At 41.6% G+C, this 21,515-nt stretch overlaps 1 protein-coding gene across 1 annotated transcript in view; it reads left to right on the plus strand.

Annotated features, from left to right (window-relative positions):
* Positions 1-20,078, plus strand: part of B3GALT1 (beta-1,3-galactosyltransferase 1) — a 430,205-nt gene extending 410,127 nt beyond the window's left edge. Inside the window, exon 4 of the mRNA XM_075318851.1 lies at positions 16,577-20,078. Within this exon, the coding sequence (XP_075174966.1) occupies positions 16,751-17,731 (981 nt within the window). The 5' untranslated portion in view covers positions 16,577-16,750 and the 3' untranslated portion in view covers positions 17,732-20,078. The remainder of the gene's footprint in view (positions 1-16,576) is intronic.
* Positions 20,079-21,515: the final 1,437 nt, after the last annotated feature.

Here is a 21,515-nt window from a genome sequence, read left to right on the forward strand (position 1 = left end):
CCTGTTCCTGTCGTGACCTCCTGGCTTTTGACCTCGGACCGTTACCTGACCACATCTTGGTTTTCTCCCTGAACCTATTACGTGCCCTCCTGTAATTTTGACCCTCGGATTGTGACCTGACTACGCTTCTGTGTACTGTCTGTATCTATACGTAACTAGTGACTTTCTTTATAAGAACCATTCATATTGTTACCGCATTTTCTGAAATTTCTATTTTTTAAGAAATGACACAGTGTGAACACACCATAACAATACTCTTGGACAACCAAATCTAACAGTTGACCAAGTATGATATCAGTGTAATTAATTATGGCTGAAAAAAAAAACCACCAATCAATTTGGCGAATAAAGCAAATCACAATTCCTTCAGAACGTAATAAATACAATAACCTGAAACAGCAATTAGCCCTCTCATGCGTTGCAGACTACCATCACCTAAAACGCTCAGCTTTTCAGCCTCATTCAATGTGCAATGGACCGTTGTACATTTGGGCCTTAAAAGCATCCGCCATCTTTGCCAATCAGCATAAATTAAAACACATAGTCGATTCCCAAGGCGATGTAGCAGAGCTGTATGTGTATCTATTAAACCAAAGGACATGTAATATGTGAAAGACATGTACAGAAACATCTGTGTTTACGTCCAGGGAGTTTGGAAAGAAAATTGAATTGTGTTCTTAGGGAAAGATCATCGTGGGAATCTTCATTTTACAAAGTGTTCTTACTTCCACCAGACTGCATCATTTAATTTAAGTTTACACTTGGCTCCCCGGGAAGAGCACAGTGTGCCTGCTCCGTATCTCCTTATATTTCCTCTGATAAGTGGAAGCACATTCAGCGGCACATCCTTGGGGCCTTACAAGCCTTGGAACAAATAATCTTTCATGCTGAAACAAATAACATAACTGGAAGAGCAGGTGGCGGCAGAAGTGCGGCCATTTATGAAAACGGGACAAGGAAGCAATTAAAATATGAAAGGATAACATTGCCTGGAAATCACAATAAAAATATATATACATATATGTCTAGTCTAGAAATGAAATACTATATATAGCGGCACTGCACTCAACAACCAATCACAGTGAAGCTTTCATTTTACCAGGGTAGTTTAGACAATGAAAGCTGTGCACTGATTGGTTGCTACTGGCAACACAGTTGTTTTTTTTTAGACAGTTTTGATAACTTAATGACGGAAAGTACTAGGCCTCATTTATCAAAGATGTGAAAAAGAAAGATTGCATTTGTTGCCCTTAGTAACCAATCAGAGCTCAGCTTTTATATTTTAAGCAGGTGTGGTAAAAGTAAAAGACAGTTTTGATAGCTTAAAGGGAACCTGTCAGGTCCAATATGCACCAAGGACCACGAGCAGTTCTGGGTGCATATTGCTAATCTCTGCCTAACCATCCTTGTATACACTAGTATAGATAAAGAGATGTTTAGAAAAAGTATTTCTAAAGATCTTTTCTCGTATGCTAATATGCTAATGAGGCTAGCGACTAGTCGCAAGGGCGTTACTTCCCCCTGACTAGTCCACCCTCTTAGCATGGTAGTACACCCACAGGGGCGTGGTAACATGCTACTCAATGCAGCATCACCAGTGATGATGCAAGTACCTGCGTCCGCTATTTCCGTTGTTCAGAAGTCCCGGTACTTCTGGTCATGCACACTAGACCTCTCTGAAGCCGGGACCTGTACTCTCGACTTCATACTGCGCATGTATACATCAAACGGAGACTTTTTTTCCATACATCAAATAGTCACTGAGACTGCTGTATACATCACATAGTAGTCACTGAGACTACTGTATACATCACATAGCAGTCACTGAGAATGCTGTACACATCACATAGCATACACGGAGACTGCTGTATTCATCTTATAGCAATCACTAAGTCTGCTGTACACATCACATTGCATACATTCAGATTGCTATATACATCACATAGAATACACTGAGATCCTGCAATATACACCATGAAGGATACAAGAAGACTGCTGTATACATCTGACAGGATACACCAAGAGTTTGCTATATGCATCACATAAGATACACTAAGATTCCGCTGTGTATGTAATATAGGATACAGTGAGACTGCTGTATAAAAATTAGTAATTATTCACTGAGCCTCTGCTTTATATACAACACATAGCATACACTTTCTGTTCTCCATGCTTATAGTGGCACACACAGACATACAATGCAAAGATTAAGTCAACTTTTCCCGATTTTATCTGTTTTCAGGTGTGATTTTCATATTGCCCACACCTGTTACTTGCCACAGGTGAGTGTGAAACATAGTTATTTACCCACAATGTTGGAAAGGTGCCAACAATTTTGACTGGCCCATTTTTGGGGGATTTGTGTGAAATTATGTCCAATTTGCCTTTTTTCTCTGTTTTTTTTGTGGCGCTCCAATACACACAAAGGAAATAAAGGTGTTTGACAAAAAATGTATAGACTGGTGCCTAGCGGTAGTCGTGGGTGAGGGATTAACTTCTGATGCCCCTGCACGCTACATGAAAGAACTGTTCCAGGCTGGGTGTGTGCAGTTGTGTCCTGTGGGCTGTGAACTTATGTAGGCCGCATACTGCCACTGATGTCGGTTGGCCAGGACTGCAGGACTGGATGACAACTCGTACTCACAAGGAGACTAACAGTTCTTTTCACACAACACTTTACACAATGGTTCACTCTCGGCAGTAATATTACACTCTAGATAGTGGCCACATGTCTTGGGTCGAGGACTATGTTCAGTTGAGGTTAACCAAGTACCTTGACGGCCTGGCCACTAGAGTCTTGTCCTCCAGCTCCTATTGTCGGGGCCACGCAGTTCAAGGATCAGTTTCTCATTTCAACATTGTTCACACTCCATGTCTCTGTCAACACTCGAGGGTTGCGCTATCTCGCCTTCCATCTCCTCTTCCTTTCTTGCCACAAATCACCCACTGTATGCGACCTATAAGATCGATCAACTATACGCCCACTAGGTCTTCACTGACTGCTCCGGAATATACTATCTCTTTCTCTGTCATTTTACCCCGCCATGGTGGGATAGTCCCAATGCTTAGCTATTGCTGAGCCTAAAGTTTAACAACTTCCTACATAAGTGGTATACAATACATTTTATCACATACAATACATTTTACCCCATACAATACTTACTATAAATTATGCCTTATACTCTATATATTATTACTGACACGTAACACACTACAAGACAATAATGCAATTGGTGTCTTCAGGGGCAGGAACACAACAGCCATAGTCCACCACTCTTACACATATGTATTTGCAATAATTGTCGGGGAGAAATACTTCATTTTCTGGAACAATTTCAAGGGTGTCAACACTTTCAGCCATGACAGTATACACAAAAATCTTCACATTATTCTATAATTGTAACTTCTGCTGTACTATTTTAAGGGAAAAAAATATTCTAGCATGCTGTTTTAAATGTTATTTTATCAACATATTCCATTTTTTTACACAAAGTAAATTATTCATAAGTGTTATGCAATAAAAACAGGTCAAACAAGTCATGTGCAATAATTCACTTAATCAACCTTCTCATGCTTTAAAACACTTTGTTGAAATAAAATACTAACATTCTTTAGTGTATTCAAGGGTGTACAGAGGTAAATAATAGCTCACATATGCAAAAATAGAAGTCCTTTTGAAAATAGTTTTGATTAAAAATATCATACTGTTTTCGGTTTAAATCTCAACTACATGTTGTCAAAGTGGTATTCTCATTATTAAATTGCTTTAGTTAGTCATAAAGCATGAAAATAAGCAAGGCAAGTTTGCAATTGACTTGCTTTTTCTATCTTTTGTCTTTCTCCTGCATCATGAGCTTTTATCTTTCATAGTGTACAGCTAGCTTCCATTATTGATTTTTATAACATAAAGTGAAATACAATTTTTACAAGTTATGTTGACAACGTGCAAAATAAGTAACAAATTATAGTCGAGTCTATATAAGTTTAACATTTATCCAGGGGGGGAGAATTAGGGGAGGAAAGAAAGGGAACAAAGGGAGAAGAATTGTGTAGGAAAAGGAGTTCTGAAATTTGTTTAACTTTTAGTTGTATTCTTGTACATAAATTTGTCTAAAGCTGGGTTCACACATAGCGACAGCGACAACGACGTCGCTGTTACGTCACTATTTTCTGTGACGTAACAGCGACCTTGTAAGTCACTGTTATGATCGCTGCTTAGCTGTCAAACACAGCAGACGCAGGAGCGATCATAACGACGCTGTGCTACATGTGCAGAGAGCAGGGAGCTGCGCACACTGCTTAGCGCTGGCTCCCTGCTCTCCTAGCTACAGTACACATCGGGTTAACTACACGATGTGTACTGCAGCTACATGTGCAAAGAGCAGGGAGCCGCGCACACTGCTTAGCGCTGGTTCCCTGCTCTCCTAGCTACAGTACACATCGGGTTATTTACCCGATGTGTACTGCAGCTACATGTGCAGAGAGCAGGAGCCGGCACTGGCAGCGAGGGCGGACGCTGGTAACGAAGGTAAATATCGGGTAACCAGGGAAAGGTCTTCCCTTGGTTGCCCGATGTTTACCCTGGTTACAGCTTACCGCAGTTGCCAGACGCCGGCTCCTGCTCCCTGCTCGCTTCATTTCGTCGCTCTCTCGCTGTCACACACAGAGATGTGTGCGTCACAGTGGGAGAGCGACGACCAAAAAATGAAGCTGGACATTCAGCAACGGCCGGCGACCTCACAGCAGGGGCCAGGTCGTTGCTGGATGTCAAACACAGCGACAGCGACGGCACGTCGCTGCAACGTCACAGAAAATGGTGACGTAGCAGCGACGTCGTTGTCGTTATCGCTGTGTGTGACACCACCTTAACTCTAAAATTCCAAAATATAATGTTAAGATAAATAAACAGACAAATTCATCTATATTACCCTTAAAACTAGATAAATAACTCTCATCAAGGATTAAACATTTTAAGATTCAAAGTGAATTTTTTCAGCCATAAATTCCATTTTGTTGAATATTTTGGCTTCTATGGAACTCTGCCACCAGTGCCTGCCTTTCCTTGAGAGAGTGAGCATAGTAGCTACATGCCAAGAGAAAAGAAAAGCAAAACCTTTTGCACTATGGGGACAAATAAGTGAGGGGTCATCCAACCCACCTAAACAGGTTGCGCTGCAGACACAGCACTGTTAAGCAAATGGACAGAGCCAGGCAGAAAGACGTGGTTGTTGTCCTGCGCTGATGTCTGGCGTTGGAAGCTGGTGGACAAGGAACATTGTCTCCTCTGAGATGGTAACTTCCCCAGATGACAGGCAGTGATGTGTGGTGGAGGTGGACTGCTGTGTAACCTGTAGTAGCAGGTGTCCCAGCCCTGTCTCCTCTGTGTTGTCAGCTGCCCCTTGAATTTTGCGGCGGACCAAGCTGGAGGAAATCTGCACACTGCCCAGTGCAGGAGGACATCACGGGTGCCGTGGTGAGAGTGTGCTTGGGATGGGAGTTGATGACTTACTGCCACGAGGTAGTCATTAAGCAGCCCAGTGTACGGGGACCTCCGGAACACACTGGACGTAGTCAGCAGGAGTCAGAGACGATCTTCATCAGCCGCTAGCAGGGGAGATGGGATAGTGGAGATAAGAGTCGGTAGGATCGCTGCAGCACCAACCTTACACTCCCAAGGGAGTTGTAATTTAGGCAGAGATAAGAGAAAAAAGGCAAGACTAATAGTGCGCAACCAATCTAATACCGACACAGGGATAAGGAAGGGTAAAATGAAAAATTGTAGTTTAATGATAATTACAAAATAACAAATGAGGCTATACAGACACTACGCGTTTCTGGGATGGTCTGTCCCCTTCTTCAGGGGCTGATCTGTGGAACTGCACAACACAGCTCCATCAATGAAATGCTGGCTGTGGCCTGGCATTACAGATCCATCCACTATTTGAATTAATAGGACACGTCATCAATGTAAAAGTTCAGGCTAATGCCATTAAACTAGGTACAAAATAACACATATTATTACAATATTACCAGGCACAGAACTATTTTTTTTTTATGTCAACTATACAGCTGTCTGTATCCCAAATTGCTTAAGGCAGGGGACTTTTTGGGCTTTTTTGGCTTGCGGACACACATTTGAGCATTTCATTGGAGGTATACGTCAAGATATCTGATCGATGTTCTAACATACTGTATGTAACTGAAAAAACATAGAATGGCATAAGTCGCCCACTGACTCCAATTATATAATAAAAAAATTGCACTGCATGCTTTTTGCAGTGACCTATTGTGTAGGAAGGTATTGTGGCACCCCAGTGGTTCTGGGAGCCACAGTGGCGTTGTTCTCATCACTGGGAGCAATGCCATGCTTGGAAACAGTGGGGAAATCTCTGCAGGTACACTAACATGCAACACCCCTTCCTCCTCCGACCAGTAGGGGGAGCTTATAACCTGTGTTGAAGGGAGCCTCCCTGGACATACTGACTTGGAGGAGGGATTAGGGAGTATCATGAAACCAGACATCAGAACAGTAGTACGAGGCAACGAGAACGGTCTCTGACTGAGAGCTGCTACCCAGCTCTCCAGGACTGAGCACATAAAGCGGGACACCGGCATCCCAGACTAATGGTCTAGTAGTAACGCCGGAGGGCAGAAGAGTTTACCTCTTCTGGCTCATCTGAAATCCAGAGGTGAAGTGGCAAGAAAGAGCCCAGGGTCGCTGCTACAGAGTGGGCCCCAGTACCGTCTCACGCTATCCGTCAGACGGAAGATACAACACACCTAGAAAGAGGGACGCTGTGCAGCTCCAGGCCACAGCGACCTACACCTATGCATAGGAGGCGGCTTATAACTACCAGGCAGAGAGAAACTCCCCTGCTGCTTCCAGGCTGACCGGGCCACCAACTCCTGGACTTCACCGGATACCAGTAAAAGGTAAAAGGAGGCTCCAACCTGTGTCGTCCAGTTCTTGTTGTCGCCCTCAGCCCTGCACTCCCAACGTATTACTTTATTCTACCATCATCACATCCCTGGGGCCTAGCTTCACCTGTGGGATGCAAACCCACACTAGCTGCAGTGACATCTGCCCCAGAGATCAGCAACAGCAGCGGCGGCTGCTACCTGGCCGCGTACCGCAGGTGGGGTCATGATAAAAGACTTTCCACACCGTCACCCCCATCCTCCATCCTTCCTTCCATCCTTCACATTCCCGCTCATGAACGCACCTGGCCAGGCCACCCCGTGACAATGCAGAGGATCTGCATCCCCTGCTATACAGCTAACAAATAGTATTGGGAAAACAACACATACCGGCCCAACAGAGGCGAAAAGGAAACTCATTTGACCAGTTTGTAGTTAAGCTATTCCCGAAAGGCAAAGTTTGAACATAGTTGAAACATACGTTGGGTTTTCTCTTCCCTTTAAAATACCTATAAAATAATAAACAAATATGAAAATCACTGGGTCCTATTAATAATGTGTCAATTGTCTTTAAAAACAAATATAAAACCTTGAGTTGTGTTTATAAAATGTGTAGCTTGCAATAACAACAAAAACTCTTTATCCATTTTTGAATGTGATCGTTTGTCTTAAAATACAGTACAAAAGCAATAAACAAAATAGATTCTGTAGCCGCACATCATGCAATTAGGGTATAGTACAAAAAAAATAAAAAATATAGGAAAAAGCAACATAAAAGAAGATTGCTACATTCTATTTTATTCTTCTGTTCACAAAGGATCTCTAGTCTTTTACTGTTCCCAGAAAATAAAGCGGTAAGGTAGCAATAACAAGAGTAATATGAATTGCTATCAGCGTACAGTAGCACAATAGATCAATACTCGCTCGCTTTGTATTTATGGATGTAAGATTGTTATCACATATTAATTCAGTTCAGGTGACTCTGGAGGTTGGAAATTGTATGCAGCTCTTGTAGGTTTTACCATAAATAATGTTGCACTCATAACTAAGACTCAGTAGAGATACAATGCTAAATTCCACCTGGTGTGCCGCAATGGTAAATAACTATTGTGTGAAGCCGGAGCCAGTGAATCACTTTAGAAAATCTTCTTTAATGTATGCGCGTCGCTTCCGAGACATGAATATAATAGTAGATAAATTGTTGTTGTGGATTTCTGCATTTGTCTTTTTTCTACAAGCATGTGAGGTTTAGAACCGAAAAACAGGAGAGGAACAAAGGTCTACTATTAAACAACCCAGCCCTTCTTTCTAGTCTGCATTCATGGAGACATATAGGTCTGCATAGGAGCTGGGTATACAAAAAGTTATAAAAGTCATTCAGATAGGATATACCCATCACCCTGATGGAAGCTTCATCATCAGAGATAAGTAAATAAATGACAGTGGAATTGAATTCTACTGTAATTTAACAAAAATACGCATTTGCCAAATTATGTGTGATGCAAGTCACTACTTACGGGTAGTACAAATGGGAGGGTAGTCAGGAAAGCCGGGGTCTTGTAACAGGAGAACACGTATGGACACAGGGAGTACACAAAGGCATAGTAGTCAGGTCACAATCCGAGGGTCAGAGTTCCAGGAAGATATGTAATGGATGCAGGGAGTAAACTGAGATGTGGTCAGGTAACAGTCCGAGGTCAAAAGCCAGGAGGTCACGACAGGAACAGGGAGCAGGCAGAGAGGAGTCACACAACAGTCTGGGATCAGGAAACAAAGATCAGAGCACAGGCAGGAACACAGGCCAACGGCACAACAACACAACCAAAATTAACAACTGGCAAGGTTCTGGGAAAGCATGCTCAGTAAAAAAGAGAGCAGTTACCCAGAAGATGGAACATCTGAGCAGTCAGCACCTCCCAGAACCAGCATGGAAGCAAGCGCTGTCAATCAACCTGCCAGCCAGTAGCCCAGTAAAACAAAGCAAAGCATCTCCTAGTGTGCAACATGCTCTGCACAGAGGAATCATTATGATTTTTTTGTGAGTTACTTAAGCACAATGACAACCATAAAAGGCAGTGACCATAAAGAGCCATTAAAATGTAAACAAAAAATTAAAAATGCGCTATACTCATCGTACCGCTCATCTCGCCTGTCCCTCCAATCCTCATCGTCAGCTGTCCAGTATTTGTTTCATCTTCATATACCTGCCACTCATGCTTTTTTACCTAGGCTTCTCCTGCTAGGCTGTGACTTTCAAGTTTAATTAGGCTAGGAGAGTTCTGTGCATGCATGCACAAGGTCCTGGATCATACCATGATGACATCATGACTAGTGATGGGCGAGTATTAAAATGCTTGGGTACTCTGTCCTTAAGTCGAGCAGGTCAGATGCCCTAAAAGTGCTCAACTCGACTAACGAGTATAATGAAAGTCAATGATTGGGCAGTTTGCCTCTTCACCCACATACAACCATCTATAAAGAGAGAATTTCCAGAGGGAAGGAGAATTAACAGAATTAATGTGACATTAGTCACTACTCACAGGCTAGCTGTGAGGCTGGGTAGCCAAAAGATCCTGGGTCAGATACCAGTAGGGCTCGTAATAACCAAAAGGGGTAAGTCAAAGGCGAAATAAGGTCACAGTCCGAGATCAAAATTCTAGGAAGGTAGCAAGATAAAAGGGGTTAGACAAATGGCTAGTCAGATGCAAGGTCAAAGGTCGGGGAACAACTGATCAGAGACTGAGCACAGGAACAAGGCACAGACACCACCGAGCTAACGCTACAACTGGCAGTGATCTGACAACTGTCAGCCAGCTAAATAGCCAGGTAATCACCCAAAAGGGTGACACCTGGAGAAAGCTCAGCAGCCCCAGCCCGTGATATAGCTGAAAGGCAATCCTCAGTTTGCATGGGAACGGCCCAGCCCGCTCCAGTCCCAGATTGGGCAACTATGCTGTCAAACAGAATCTTGACAGCCCAGCACACCCCTGCCATCTATAGGGCAGCTGAGCTGTCACACACAGTGTCGTTATGACACAAAAAGTGCCTGATTCGTGACAATAAGAATTTGATTTGTGAATCAGGTCTAGTTAAAAAAGGGGGAAACACAGCTAGTGAACCAATTGCTTACAAAGTACATACATTGGGGAAAAAAAGTATTTAGTCAGCCACCAATTATGAAAGTTCTCCCACATAAAAAGATAAGAGGCCAGTAATTGACTTCATAGGTAGACCACAACCATGAGAGACAAAATGAGAAAACAAATCCAGAAAATCACCTTGTCTGATTTGGTAAGATTTTTTTTGCAAATTATGGTGGAAAATAAGTATTTAGTCATATGAAAACATGCAAGATTTCTGGCTCTCACAGACCTGTAACTTCTTCTTTAAGAGGCTCTTCTGTCCTCCACTCATTACCTGTAGTAATGGCACCTGTTTGAACTTGTTATCAGTATAAAAGACACCTGTCCACAACCTCAAACAGTCACACTCCAAACTTCACTATGGTGAAGACCAAAGAGCTGTCGGTGAGCAAAAATTCCAGAACTACACGGGGGGACCTAGTGAATGACCTGCATAGAGCTGGGACCACAGAAATAAAGGGTACCATCAGTAGCACACTACGCTGCCAGGGACTCAGATCCTGGAGTGCCAGACGTGTCCCCCTGCTTAAGCTAGTACATGTCCGTGCCTGTCTGAAGTTTGGCATAGAGCATTTGGATTATCTAGAAGAGTATTGGGAGAATGTCTCATGGTCTGATGAAACCAACGTAGAATTGTTTGGTAGAAATAACTTGTCGTGTTTGGAGGAGACAGAATGCTGAGTTGCATCCAAAGAACACCATACCTACTGTGAAGCATGTGGGTGGCAACATCATATTTTAGGGCTGTTTCTCTGCTAAGGGACCAGGAGGACTGATCCATGTTCATAAAAGAATGGGGCCATGTATCGTGAGATTTTGAGTGCAAACCTCCTTCCATCAGCAAGGGCATTGAAGATGATACGTGGCTGGGTCTTTCAGCATGATAATGATCCCAAGCACACTATCAGGGCAATGAAGAAGTGGCTTCGTAAGAAGCATATGAAGGTCCTGGAGTTGCCTCGCCAGTCTCCAGATCTCAACTCCATAGAAAACCTTTGGAGGAAGTTGAAAGTCTGTGTTGCCCAGCGACAGGCCCAAAACATCACTGCTATAGAGGAGATCTGCATGGAGAAATGGGCCAATATACCACCAACAGTGTGTGCCAACCTTGTGAAGACGTACAGAAAACATTTGACCTCTGTCATTGCCAACAAAGGATATATAACAAAATATTGAGATGAACTTTTGTTATTGACCAAATACTTAATTTCCACCATAATTTACAAAAAAAAAATTTTGCCAAATCAGACGCGGTGATTTTCTGGATTTGTTTTCTCACTTTTTCTCTTATAGTTGTGGTCACCTATGATGTCAATTACAGGCCGACCTCATCTTTATAAGTGGGAGAACGTGCACAATTAGTGGCCAACTAAATACTTATTTTCACCACTGTATCTGTGTTGTGTTCAATGAATGATACTAAGATGGCCAAGCATCACATTGTAAAAATATATTGTTTTGATAATTACAAGGTCAAGGTTGTCGGTAAAAAGAACAGGTGCAAGATTAATGCCAATTAAGGAACGCATCAGGGGGCATCCTTTACATTTTTTTTTTTTGCAGGAGGATAGATTCAGATTTCAAAATAGGTAAGGGTTCTTTACAGTTAAAGTAGTGCAACTTTATAATGCTGTATATTAGAAGGTAATGATGTCAGGTACAAAAACAGCATATAAATAGTAGGGAATTCATCTAATAAATAATGTAATTACTATATTGAATAATGATTTTTAGATGTTTTTTATTTCCTTCGAGACAAAATTGCTGGTTGTTCTATTGTTTTTCTGTGGATCAAACAGCTACTAAGAAAGATTGATGGACAAGTATCCCTTTTTTCAGCCTTTGCAGTAATTATGTGATATAAAGTCCAAAAGGGGAATCGGATACTCGTAGTATCCAGGCCACCAGTTTGGCCATCACAGTCTGACAGTTTATCTTTCATCACTTGATTATTAGGTTGTAGAAGAGTTTTGTATCTCAGCAGTGGTATATTACCGATACTCCGCAAACTGGTAGAAATGGTGCCAAGTCATGGTTAGATAATTTCCTTACAAGAACTTGAATATATCTACGCCAACTCCATGCTGACCGCTGGTTCTTAACATTCAGGCTTGGTCTCAGGAGGTAAAATAAATGGAGTTTCAAGAATACTAGCTCTCAATTTCTAAAATGTAATAACCTTGGAAAATCAGAGATTTTTTTCCCACCTTTCTGTGCACCTAATTGTAATTCCTAGTTATGGCTCATCTTCTTCGAGGTCTCTTAGAAATGTATTTTTAGTGGAGGATCTATCAATAAAGCTCATATAGAAAAACATCTACCAGTAGTCCCTAATCCATTTGGTAGATATACTGCTGTAAATCTTCATTTTCTAATACATTCCTTTAGTGTCTTCATGCTTTCTATGATACAGTATACTTTTTTTGTAAAAAAAAAAAAAAAAAAATTTGTAAGAACAAAAAAATGCTCCTGGATCTGTATATAGTGAAACATCTGCCACAAATTTGTTTAGTAGATTTTTCATCAAGCTATTTTGCTGCAGATTTTTGGAAAAATTGACAACAAATTTACAGCTGTTGCAAATTCACTGGGAAAATTTGCAACAGAAATTGCCATGCAGCAGGTTTGACCTTCCACATCACAGGTGGTTTTCTGTTTGGAAACTACCATTGAAAATTTCAACAATTGACAACCTGTGTAGTATGTATTTTCTAGAAATGATCTGTAAGCTTGTGTCTGTAATGAAAGAAGGATCAGTCAGCTTGTGTCTGTAATGAAAGAAGGATCAGTCAGCTTGTGTCTGTAATGAAATAAGGATCAGTCAGCTTGTGTCTGTAATGATAAAAAAATCTGTCAGCTTGTGTCTGTAATGATAAAAAGGTCTGTCAGCTTGTACCTGTAAAGACAGAAGGATCTGTCAGCTCTTGTCTGTAATGAGAGAAGGATCTGTCAGCTCTTGTCTGTAATGACACAAAGATCTGTCAGGTCATATTTGTAATGAGAGAAGGATCTGTCAGGTCGTATCTATAATGGCAGGAGGATTTGTCAGCTTGTGTTTGTAATGAGAGAAGAATTTGACAGCTCATATCTGTAATGACAGAAGGATCTGTCAGGTCATGTCTGTAATGATAGAAAGATCTGTCAGGTTGTTCCTGTAAAGAAAAAAGGATCTGAAAGCTCTTGTCTGTAATGAGAGAAGGATCTTTCAACTCTGGTCTGTAATGCGAGAAGGATCTGTCAGCTCTGGTCTCTAATGAAAGAAGGATCTGTCAGCTCTTGTCTGTAATGAGAGAAGGATCTGTCAGCTCTTGTCTGTAATGACACAAAGATCTGTCAGGTCATATTTGTAATGAGAGAAGGATCTGTCAGGTCGTATCTATAATGGCAGGAGGATTTGTCAGCTTGTGTTTGTAATGAGAGAAGAATTTGACAGCTCATATCTGTAATGACAGAAGGATCTGTCAGGTCATGTCTGTAATGATAGAAAGATCTGTCAGGTTGTTCCTGTAAAGAAAAAAGGATCTGAAAGCTCTTGTCTGTAATGAGAGAAGGATCTTTCAACTCTGGTCTGTAATGCGAGAAGGATCTGTCAGCTCTGGTCTCTAATGAAAGAAGGATCTGTCAGCTCTGGTCTGTAATGAGAGACAGATCTGTCAGCTCTTGCCTGTAATGAGAGAAGGATCTGTCATCTCTGGTCTGTAATGAGAGAAGGATCTGTCAGCTCTTGTCTGTAATGAGAGAAGGATCTGTCAGCTCTGGTCTGTAATGAGAGAAGGATCTGTCAGCTCTTGTCTGTAATGAGAGAAGGATCTGTCAGCTCTGGTCTGTAATGAGAGAAGGATCTGTCAGCTCTAGTCTGTAATGAGAGACGGATCTGTCAGCTCTTGTCTGTAATGAGAGAAGGATCTCTCAGCTCTGGTCTGTAATGAGAGAAGGATCTGTCAGCTCTGGTCTGTAATGAGAGAAGGATATGTCAGCTCTGGTCTGTAATGAGAGAAGGATCTGTCAGCTCTGGTCTTTAATGAGAGAAGGATATGTCAGCTCTGGTCTGTAATGAGAGACGGATCTGTCAGCTATGGTCTGTAATGAGAGAAGGATCTGTCAGCTCTGGTCTGTAATGAGAGAAGGATCTGTCACCTCTGGTCTGTAATGAGAGATGGATCTGTCAGCTCTTGTCTGTAATGAGAGAAGGATCTGTCAGCTCTGGTCTGTAATGAGAGAAGGATCTGTCAGCTCTTGTCTGTAATGAGAGAAGGATATGTCAGCTCTGGTCTGTAATGAGAGAAGGATCTGTCAGCTCTGGTCTGTAATGAGAGAAGGATCTGTCAGCTCTGGTCTGTAATGAGAGAAGGATCTGTCAGCTCTGGTCTGTAATGAGAGACGGATCTGTCAGCTCTGGTCTGTAATGAGAGACGGATCTGTCAGCTCTGGTCTGTAATGAGAAACGGATCTGTCAGCTCTTGTCTGTAATGAGAGAAGGATCTGTCAGCTCTGGTCTGTAATGAGAGAAGGATATGTCAGCTCTGGTCTGTAATGAGAGACGGATCTGTCAGCTCTGGTCTGTAATGAGAGACGGATCTGTCAGCTCTGGTCTGTAATGAGAGAAGGATCTGTCAGCTCTTGTCTGTAATGAGAGAAGGATCTGTCAGCTCTTGACTGTAATGAAAGAAGGATCTGTCAGCTTGTGCCTGTAAAGACAGAAGGATCTGTCAGCTCTTGTCTGTAATGAGAGAAGGATCTGTCAGCTCTTGTCTGTAATGAGAGAAGGATCTGTCAGCTCTTGTCTGTAATGAGAAAAGGATCTGTCAGCTCTCATCTGTAATGAGAGAAGGATCTTTCAGCTTATATCTGTAATGACAGAAGGATCTGTCAGCTCTTGTCTGTAATGATAGAAGGATCTGTCAGCTCTTGTCTGTAATGAGAGAAGGATCTGTCAGCTCTTGTCTGTAATGAGAGAAGGATCTGTCAGCTCTTAACTGTAATGAGAGAAGGATCTGTCAGCGCTTGTCTGTAATGAGAGAAGGATCTGTCAGCTCTTGTCTGTAATGAGAGAAGGATCTGTCAGCTCTTGTCTATAATGACAGAAGGATCTGTCAGGTTGTGTCAGTAATTACAGAAGGATCTGTCAGTTCTTATCTGTAATGAGAGAAGAATCTGTCAGCTTATATCTGTATTGACAGAAGGATGTGTCAGGTCTTGTCTGTAATGAAAGATGGATCTGTCAGGTTGTGTCTGTAATGACACAAAGATCTGTCAGGTCATGTTTGTAATGAGGGAAGGATCTGTCAGGTCATATCTGTAATAACAGAAGGATCTGTCAGGTTGTGTCTGTAATTACACAAAGATCTGTCAGGTCATGTTTGTAATGAGGGAAGGATCTGTCAGGTCATATCTGTAATAACAGAAGGATCTGTCAGGTTGTGTCTGTAATTACACAAAGATCTGTCAGGTCATGTTTGTAATGAGGGAAGGATCTGTCAGCTCATATCTGTAATGATAGGAGAATGTGTCAGCTTGTGTTTATAATGAGAGAAGAATTTGACAGCTCATATCTGTAATGAAAGAAGGATCTGTCAGCTTGTACCTGGAATGACAGAAGGATCTGTCAGGCTATGTTTGTAATGAGAGAAGGATCTGTCAGCTCATATCTGTAATGACAGAAGGTTCTGTCAGCTTGTATCTGTAATGAGAGAAGGATCTGTCAGCTCATATCTGTAATGACAGAAGGATCTGTCAGCTTGTATCTGTAATGAGAGAAGGATCTGTCAGCTCATATCTGTAATGACAGTAGGATCTGTCAGGTTGTGTTGTAATGACATAAGGATCTGTCAGGTCATGTCTGTAATGATAGAGATATCTGTCAGGTTGTTCCTGTAAAGACAGAAGGATCTGTCAGCTTTTGTCTGTAATGAGAGAAGGATCTGTCAGCTCTTGTCTGTAATGAGAGAAGGATCTGTCAGCTCTGGTCTGTAATGAGAGAAGGATCTGTCAGCTCTGGTCTGTAATGACAAAAGGATCTATCAGGTCATGTCTGTAATGATAGAAAGATCTGTCAGGTTGTTCCTGTAAAGACAGAAGGATCTGTCAGCTCTGGTCTGTAATGAGAGAAGGATCTGTCAGGTTGTGTCTGTAATGGAAAAAGAGTCAGTCAACTCATATCTGTAATGAAAGGATCTGTCAGCTAGTGTCTGTAATGACAGAAGGATCTGTCTTGAGAGAATGATCTGTGTGTGTCTTTGATGAGAAAATGATCAGGTCTATAATGACAGAAGGATCTGTCAGCTCATCTCTAATGGCGACATAAGGATCTGTCAGATCATGTCTGTACTGGGAGGAGGATCTGTCAGATCATGTCTGTACTGGGAGAAGGATCTGTCAGATCATGTCTGTACTGGGAGAAGGATCTGTCAGCTTGTGTCTGTAATGAAACCTATTTAAATTTGACTTCAGAAATGAATATAGATCTTCTCTTATATCCAATCTCTAAACATTTTTGTCTTTTTTTTGTATTGCAGTATGAACAATGAAGTTACTGAACAGAACAACTACTTAATATTGGATTTTAGACTTTTTCCTCCAAAAATTAATGATATCTCTGAACTGATATGTTGCGCCCACTGGACAAGAAAATGATCAAGATACCAAGGAGACAGTTTACAGAAAGCATCTTCTAGAAGACTCCAGAAGCAATGGCCTCAAAGGTGTCATGTTTATACATTTTGACAGTTGTGTGTTGGGCCAGCGCTCTTTGGTACTTAAGTGTCACACGTCCAACATCCAATTACACGGGTTACAGGCTGAACAAAATAGTCATATCTCAAAAAAACATTTCCTTCGGCAACATTAGAACTCGACCCATAAATCCTCATTCTTTTGAATTTGTTATTAATGAACCTGAAAAGTGTGAAAATAACGGAAGTCCATTTCTGGTCATCCTGATAAGCACAACCCATAAGGAGTTTGATGCAAGGCAAGCGATTCGAGAAACTTGGGGCAACGAAAGCAACTTTAAAGGGATTAAAATCGTTACACTTTTCCTTCTCGGCAAAAATGCTGACCCTGTTTTGAATCAGATGGTGGAGCAAGAAAGTCAGATATTTCATGACATCGTCGTAGAAGACTTTATAGATTCTTACCATAACCTGACTCTCAAAACAATGATGGGCATGAGATGGGTGGCCACCTTCTGCTCAAAGGCCAAATATGTCATGAAAACAGACAGTGACATTTTTGTAAATATGGACAATCTGATATACAAACTACTGAAACCAACCACCAAACCTAGAAGAAGATACTTCACCGGTTACGTCATTAACGGAGGACCTATAAGGGATGTCCGCAGCAAATGGTACATGCCAAGAGACTTGTACCCGGAAAGCAACTACCCACCTTTTTGTTCGGGAACTGGATATATATTCTCTGCCGACGTGGCAGAGCTTATTTATAAAACGTCCCTCCATACAAGACTTTTACACTTGGAGGACGTGTATGTTGGCTTATGCTTGCGAAAACTGGGAATACACCCATTTCAAAACAGTGGTTTCAATCATTGGAAAATGGCTTACAGCTTGTGTCGCTACCGCAGGGTCATTACGGTGCATCAGATTGGCCCTGAGGAAATGCATAGGATATGGAATGACATGTCAAGCAAAAAGCATCTGCGATGTTGATTTTTTTAAATGTATTGTTCTTTTGTTACCTAGGACAATTAAAGGCCGGTTATAAAATAAAATAAAAAAAACTTGTTTCTACAACTTTTTCACTTTTGCTGGCCATTAGAGACTTTGAGATATTGGTTACCGATCCAATGTAAAAAAAAACTTTTGAGGATAATTCTTTCTCTGGAGACTTGAAAAGACAACCCGGATTCAACACTACATCAAAATCTGTGTATCATTTCAACAAGTGCAATATTATCAAGTATTCAAACCTGTATGTAGCCATTTGTGTCTCCACGTACGTGACATTCTGACGATATTTCTTTACCAAACATAGTTGGCTGTACCGAGAATGTTCTACGTGCTTAGCTCAAGGATCAAAATGCGCGGAGATACAGTATATTTGTGTGTTATTGTACTTTATCAGCATTCCTAATTCTGCAGTATTAAAAAAAATATAGACCTTGTAATATCACATACTGTAATACACAATAACACTAACATATGCATCAAGAAACTCGACAGTACCAATCCTTATCATAAATTGCTCTAGGGAAATCATCAGACTTCATGGCCAGAATACTATACCAGTAATTTTCTATTTTTTTCCAAAGTATTTCTATAACATATCTGTAGGATCCTTCCATACTGGACATAAAAAGTGCTGTAAAATTTTGTGCCACATCTTCACGGGCAGTCGGCAAAATCTATCTGCTGCATGAGTTAGGTTTTACTATGTATATGGATGCCAAGCATTTTTCCCCAAAGAGTTATAAGGGGTGAAAATAATGGTGAAATGATTTAAAGGGATTGTCTTCTGTAAAGGGAACATTTTAAGATGTGTTCTTAGTGCAATGTTATATAGCTTTTCTAATGATCTTCTGTTACCAAAGCTCAACTGAAGTCTCCCTTCACCCTTGTTCTTGTGAGCGCCACTTCTGGTCCTGAGCTTGACACAGGATAGCAATTCCTGTTTTGGGTGCATCGTTATGGTTCTGTGTGAAAAGGGCTGGCTGACTGCTCATTTGGAAGGGGACCTGTCACCAGTTTTTGACCCTATACACAAATGCCACCACCTTAGGCCACCTTCTTATGTCTGTGATTACGGTACATGTGACATCCGTTTTCATACGCACCAGAGACACAGACATACACAGACCCATTAAAATCATTGGGTCTGTGCACACATCCGTGTTTTCTTATGGACGGGTGTCCATGTAGAGCACACACGTGTCTGTATGTCCACACAGCGACATGTCCGTTTCTCTCCAGCAGCACGGATGATAAACGGACCACACACTGATGTGATCCATGTGACACCAGTGTGACACGCACCGGAGGAAACACGTGTCTTTGAAATATAATGATTTCTATGCTCAACTGTCTCTAGCCCTGCTGTCTCCGGCGCTGCTGTCACTTGCTTCTGGGCTCTCTGACTATGCTCATGAATATTCACTGCACCGCGGACCCAGAAGCAGAAGCAGCGCCAGAGATAGCAACATCGGGGACAGGTTAGTATAGAAGTTCCTACTGTCCGTGTGCTATCATTGACAGCACACACTGAGCACACTGAACACACACGCGGAACAGGCACACACATACGCACCCACACCACGGACTGTGAAAAATGGGTTTTTATCACAAATAGGTGAAGGGGCCTTAATCTGTTTCCTTTCTGCATTTCACAAACATCTCTAACAACACCTGACTCCTCCTGTATACCCCCAAAAATCCATTTGATATGCTCCCATTCTATATGTAAATTGGGGTGGTCCGGTCCGATGGGCGTCTTCGCCATGGCATCTGTTCCTCATCTCTGCTGCTAATCACGTTTTCCTGCTTTGATTGACGTGGTGATGCATCCTGTAGTGAACTGAGATCTCGCATCTGCGCAGTAGCTTTGCAGGCTCACACAGTTGCACTCTGCTCTTCCTTTCTGCAGGTAAAGCATAGAACATCACTGCGCAAGCACCAAAATCAGAATAACGTAGTAATGATGTCGCTCGGCACTTGTGACGATCTATACTCTGCTTGAAGTAGGGTAGAGCAGAGGGCGCTTACCTGCGAGTCTACTGCGCAGACATCATCCACGTTAATCAAAGCAGGAGGACGTGATTAGCAGCAGAGAGGTTTACATACGCCGCAGCAAGGACATTGATTGGATTGGACCACCCTAATTTACATATAGCGCAGGAGCATATCAAATAGTATTTTGGGGAGTTTAAAGGTTGAGTCATGCGCTGATAGACACATTTGTTGAATACTGCAAAGAAAAAGTTAAAGATGGTGGCATTTGTTCATAGGATCAACAACTGATAACAGGTTCCCTTTTAAGTGGACCAACCACCAGGATTTTCCTATATAAACTAAAGCCAGTGCTATACTGGTGCTCTCATGCTGATTCTATACATACCTTTAGTTGTGAGATCGGATGTATAGTTTCTGATATGCAGGTAAGTAAAGTTTGTGAAATGCACTGTTATTTGATTGATAGCAGCTACAGAATATTTTATAGGTGGGTTGGGTTTTGTTAGTTATTCCCTCCCCTATCTGCCTACCTTTCTCTTTCCTTCCTCCCCCTGTAATAACATAGATAGGGGGAGGAAGGACAGGCAGGCAAACAGAAATGGGAATAACTAGCAAAACCCGACGCACGTATTAGATATTCTGTAGCTATAGCTTTGTATTTCACAAACTCCACTTGCCTGTATTTCAGAAAGTATACATCCGATCTCACAACTAAAGGTATGTATAGAATCAGCATGATAGCACCAGTATAGCATTAGCTTTAGTTTATATAGGAAAATCCTGGTGGTTGGTTCCCTTTAATACCTGTGCCATTTCCCTTCTCTGTTTATGCATTAGCAATAAGAGAGAAGGCGTCTGGCATGGCTACCAAAATGAGCAGTTGTCAGCCAGCCCCCTTCGCACACATCTGATTACATGCCAACACAAGAAACTGCAAAAATATAGTGCAGCGTTATCGGCTTGTGTAAACATATTGTTGAAAGACCAAGTGACATTTTGCTACCAATTTCCATAATTGCTTTATTGCATTTAAAAAAAAAAAGGAGATTTGGGCAAGAATGCGAGGATGATCCAACAGAATGTACAATCAATAAATGCCTTGTTAAAGTGTAATTAAGAAATAAACAGCAAATGCTGTAGAAGTTAAAGAATGATAAAGTAGCTATATACTGGACGTGTCTCCACGCCATGCCAATACCTTCACCAGGCGTACTCATTGCATGATGATGATGACACCAATACAGCATTGATATGTGTTGCATTATTTACAGTGTTTTACCCTTCTTCCTACTTTTATCTTTTTTGTTTGCTGGTTATATGACTTACGAATGTTTACTATGATTCCTGTACATTGTACAATAAAATCACTTTATACCCTCATATATAAGCATACTATAAAGAAGTAATGAATGCAAAGAAAATTTAAAATAGTGAGAAGACATAAAAGATAGGATTATCTAAAATAAAAAAAAGTGATTGAAAGGGAATCTGTCAGCAGGTTTTTGCTGTGTAATCTTTAGACATTATGCTGTAGGGGTTAAAAAGCAAAAATCAACTATGCCTTTCTTATCAGGCTGTGTGCTGTTGTTTACTTAAACTAAAGGCTTTATCATTTGGGTATTATCATTGCTAGGACTTGCTGGCACGTGCTGGGCAGTCCGGCACAACCCCTGCTGTGAATGGCACCACACAGTCAATTTATAATCTCTATTGAGAGCCTGGTGTGGGCGGGGGCAGCTCTCTCAGCTCTGCTACATGGCTAAATCTA

The sequence above is a fragment of the Anomaloglossus baeobatrachus genome, chromosome 7, assembly GCF_048569485.1.
Source record: "Anomaloglossus baeobatrachus isolate aAnoBae1 chromosome 7, aAnoBae1.hap1, whole genome shotgun sequence".
Lineage (NCBI taxonomy): Eukaryota > Metazoa > Chordata > Amphibia > Anura > Aromobatidae > Anomaloglossus > Anomaloglossus baeobatrachus.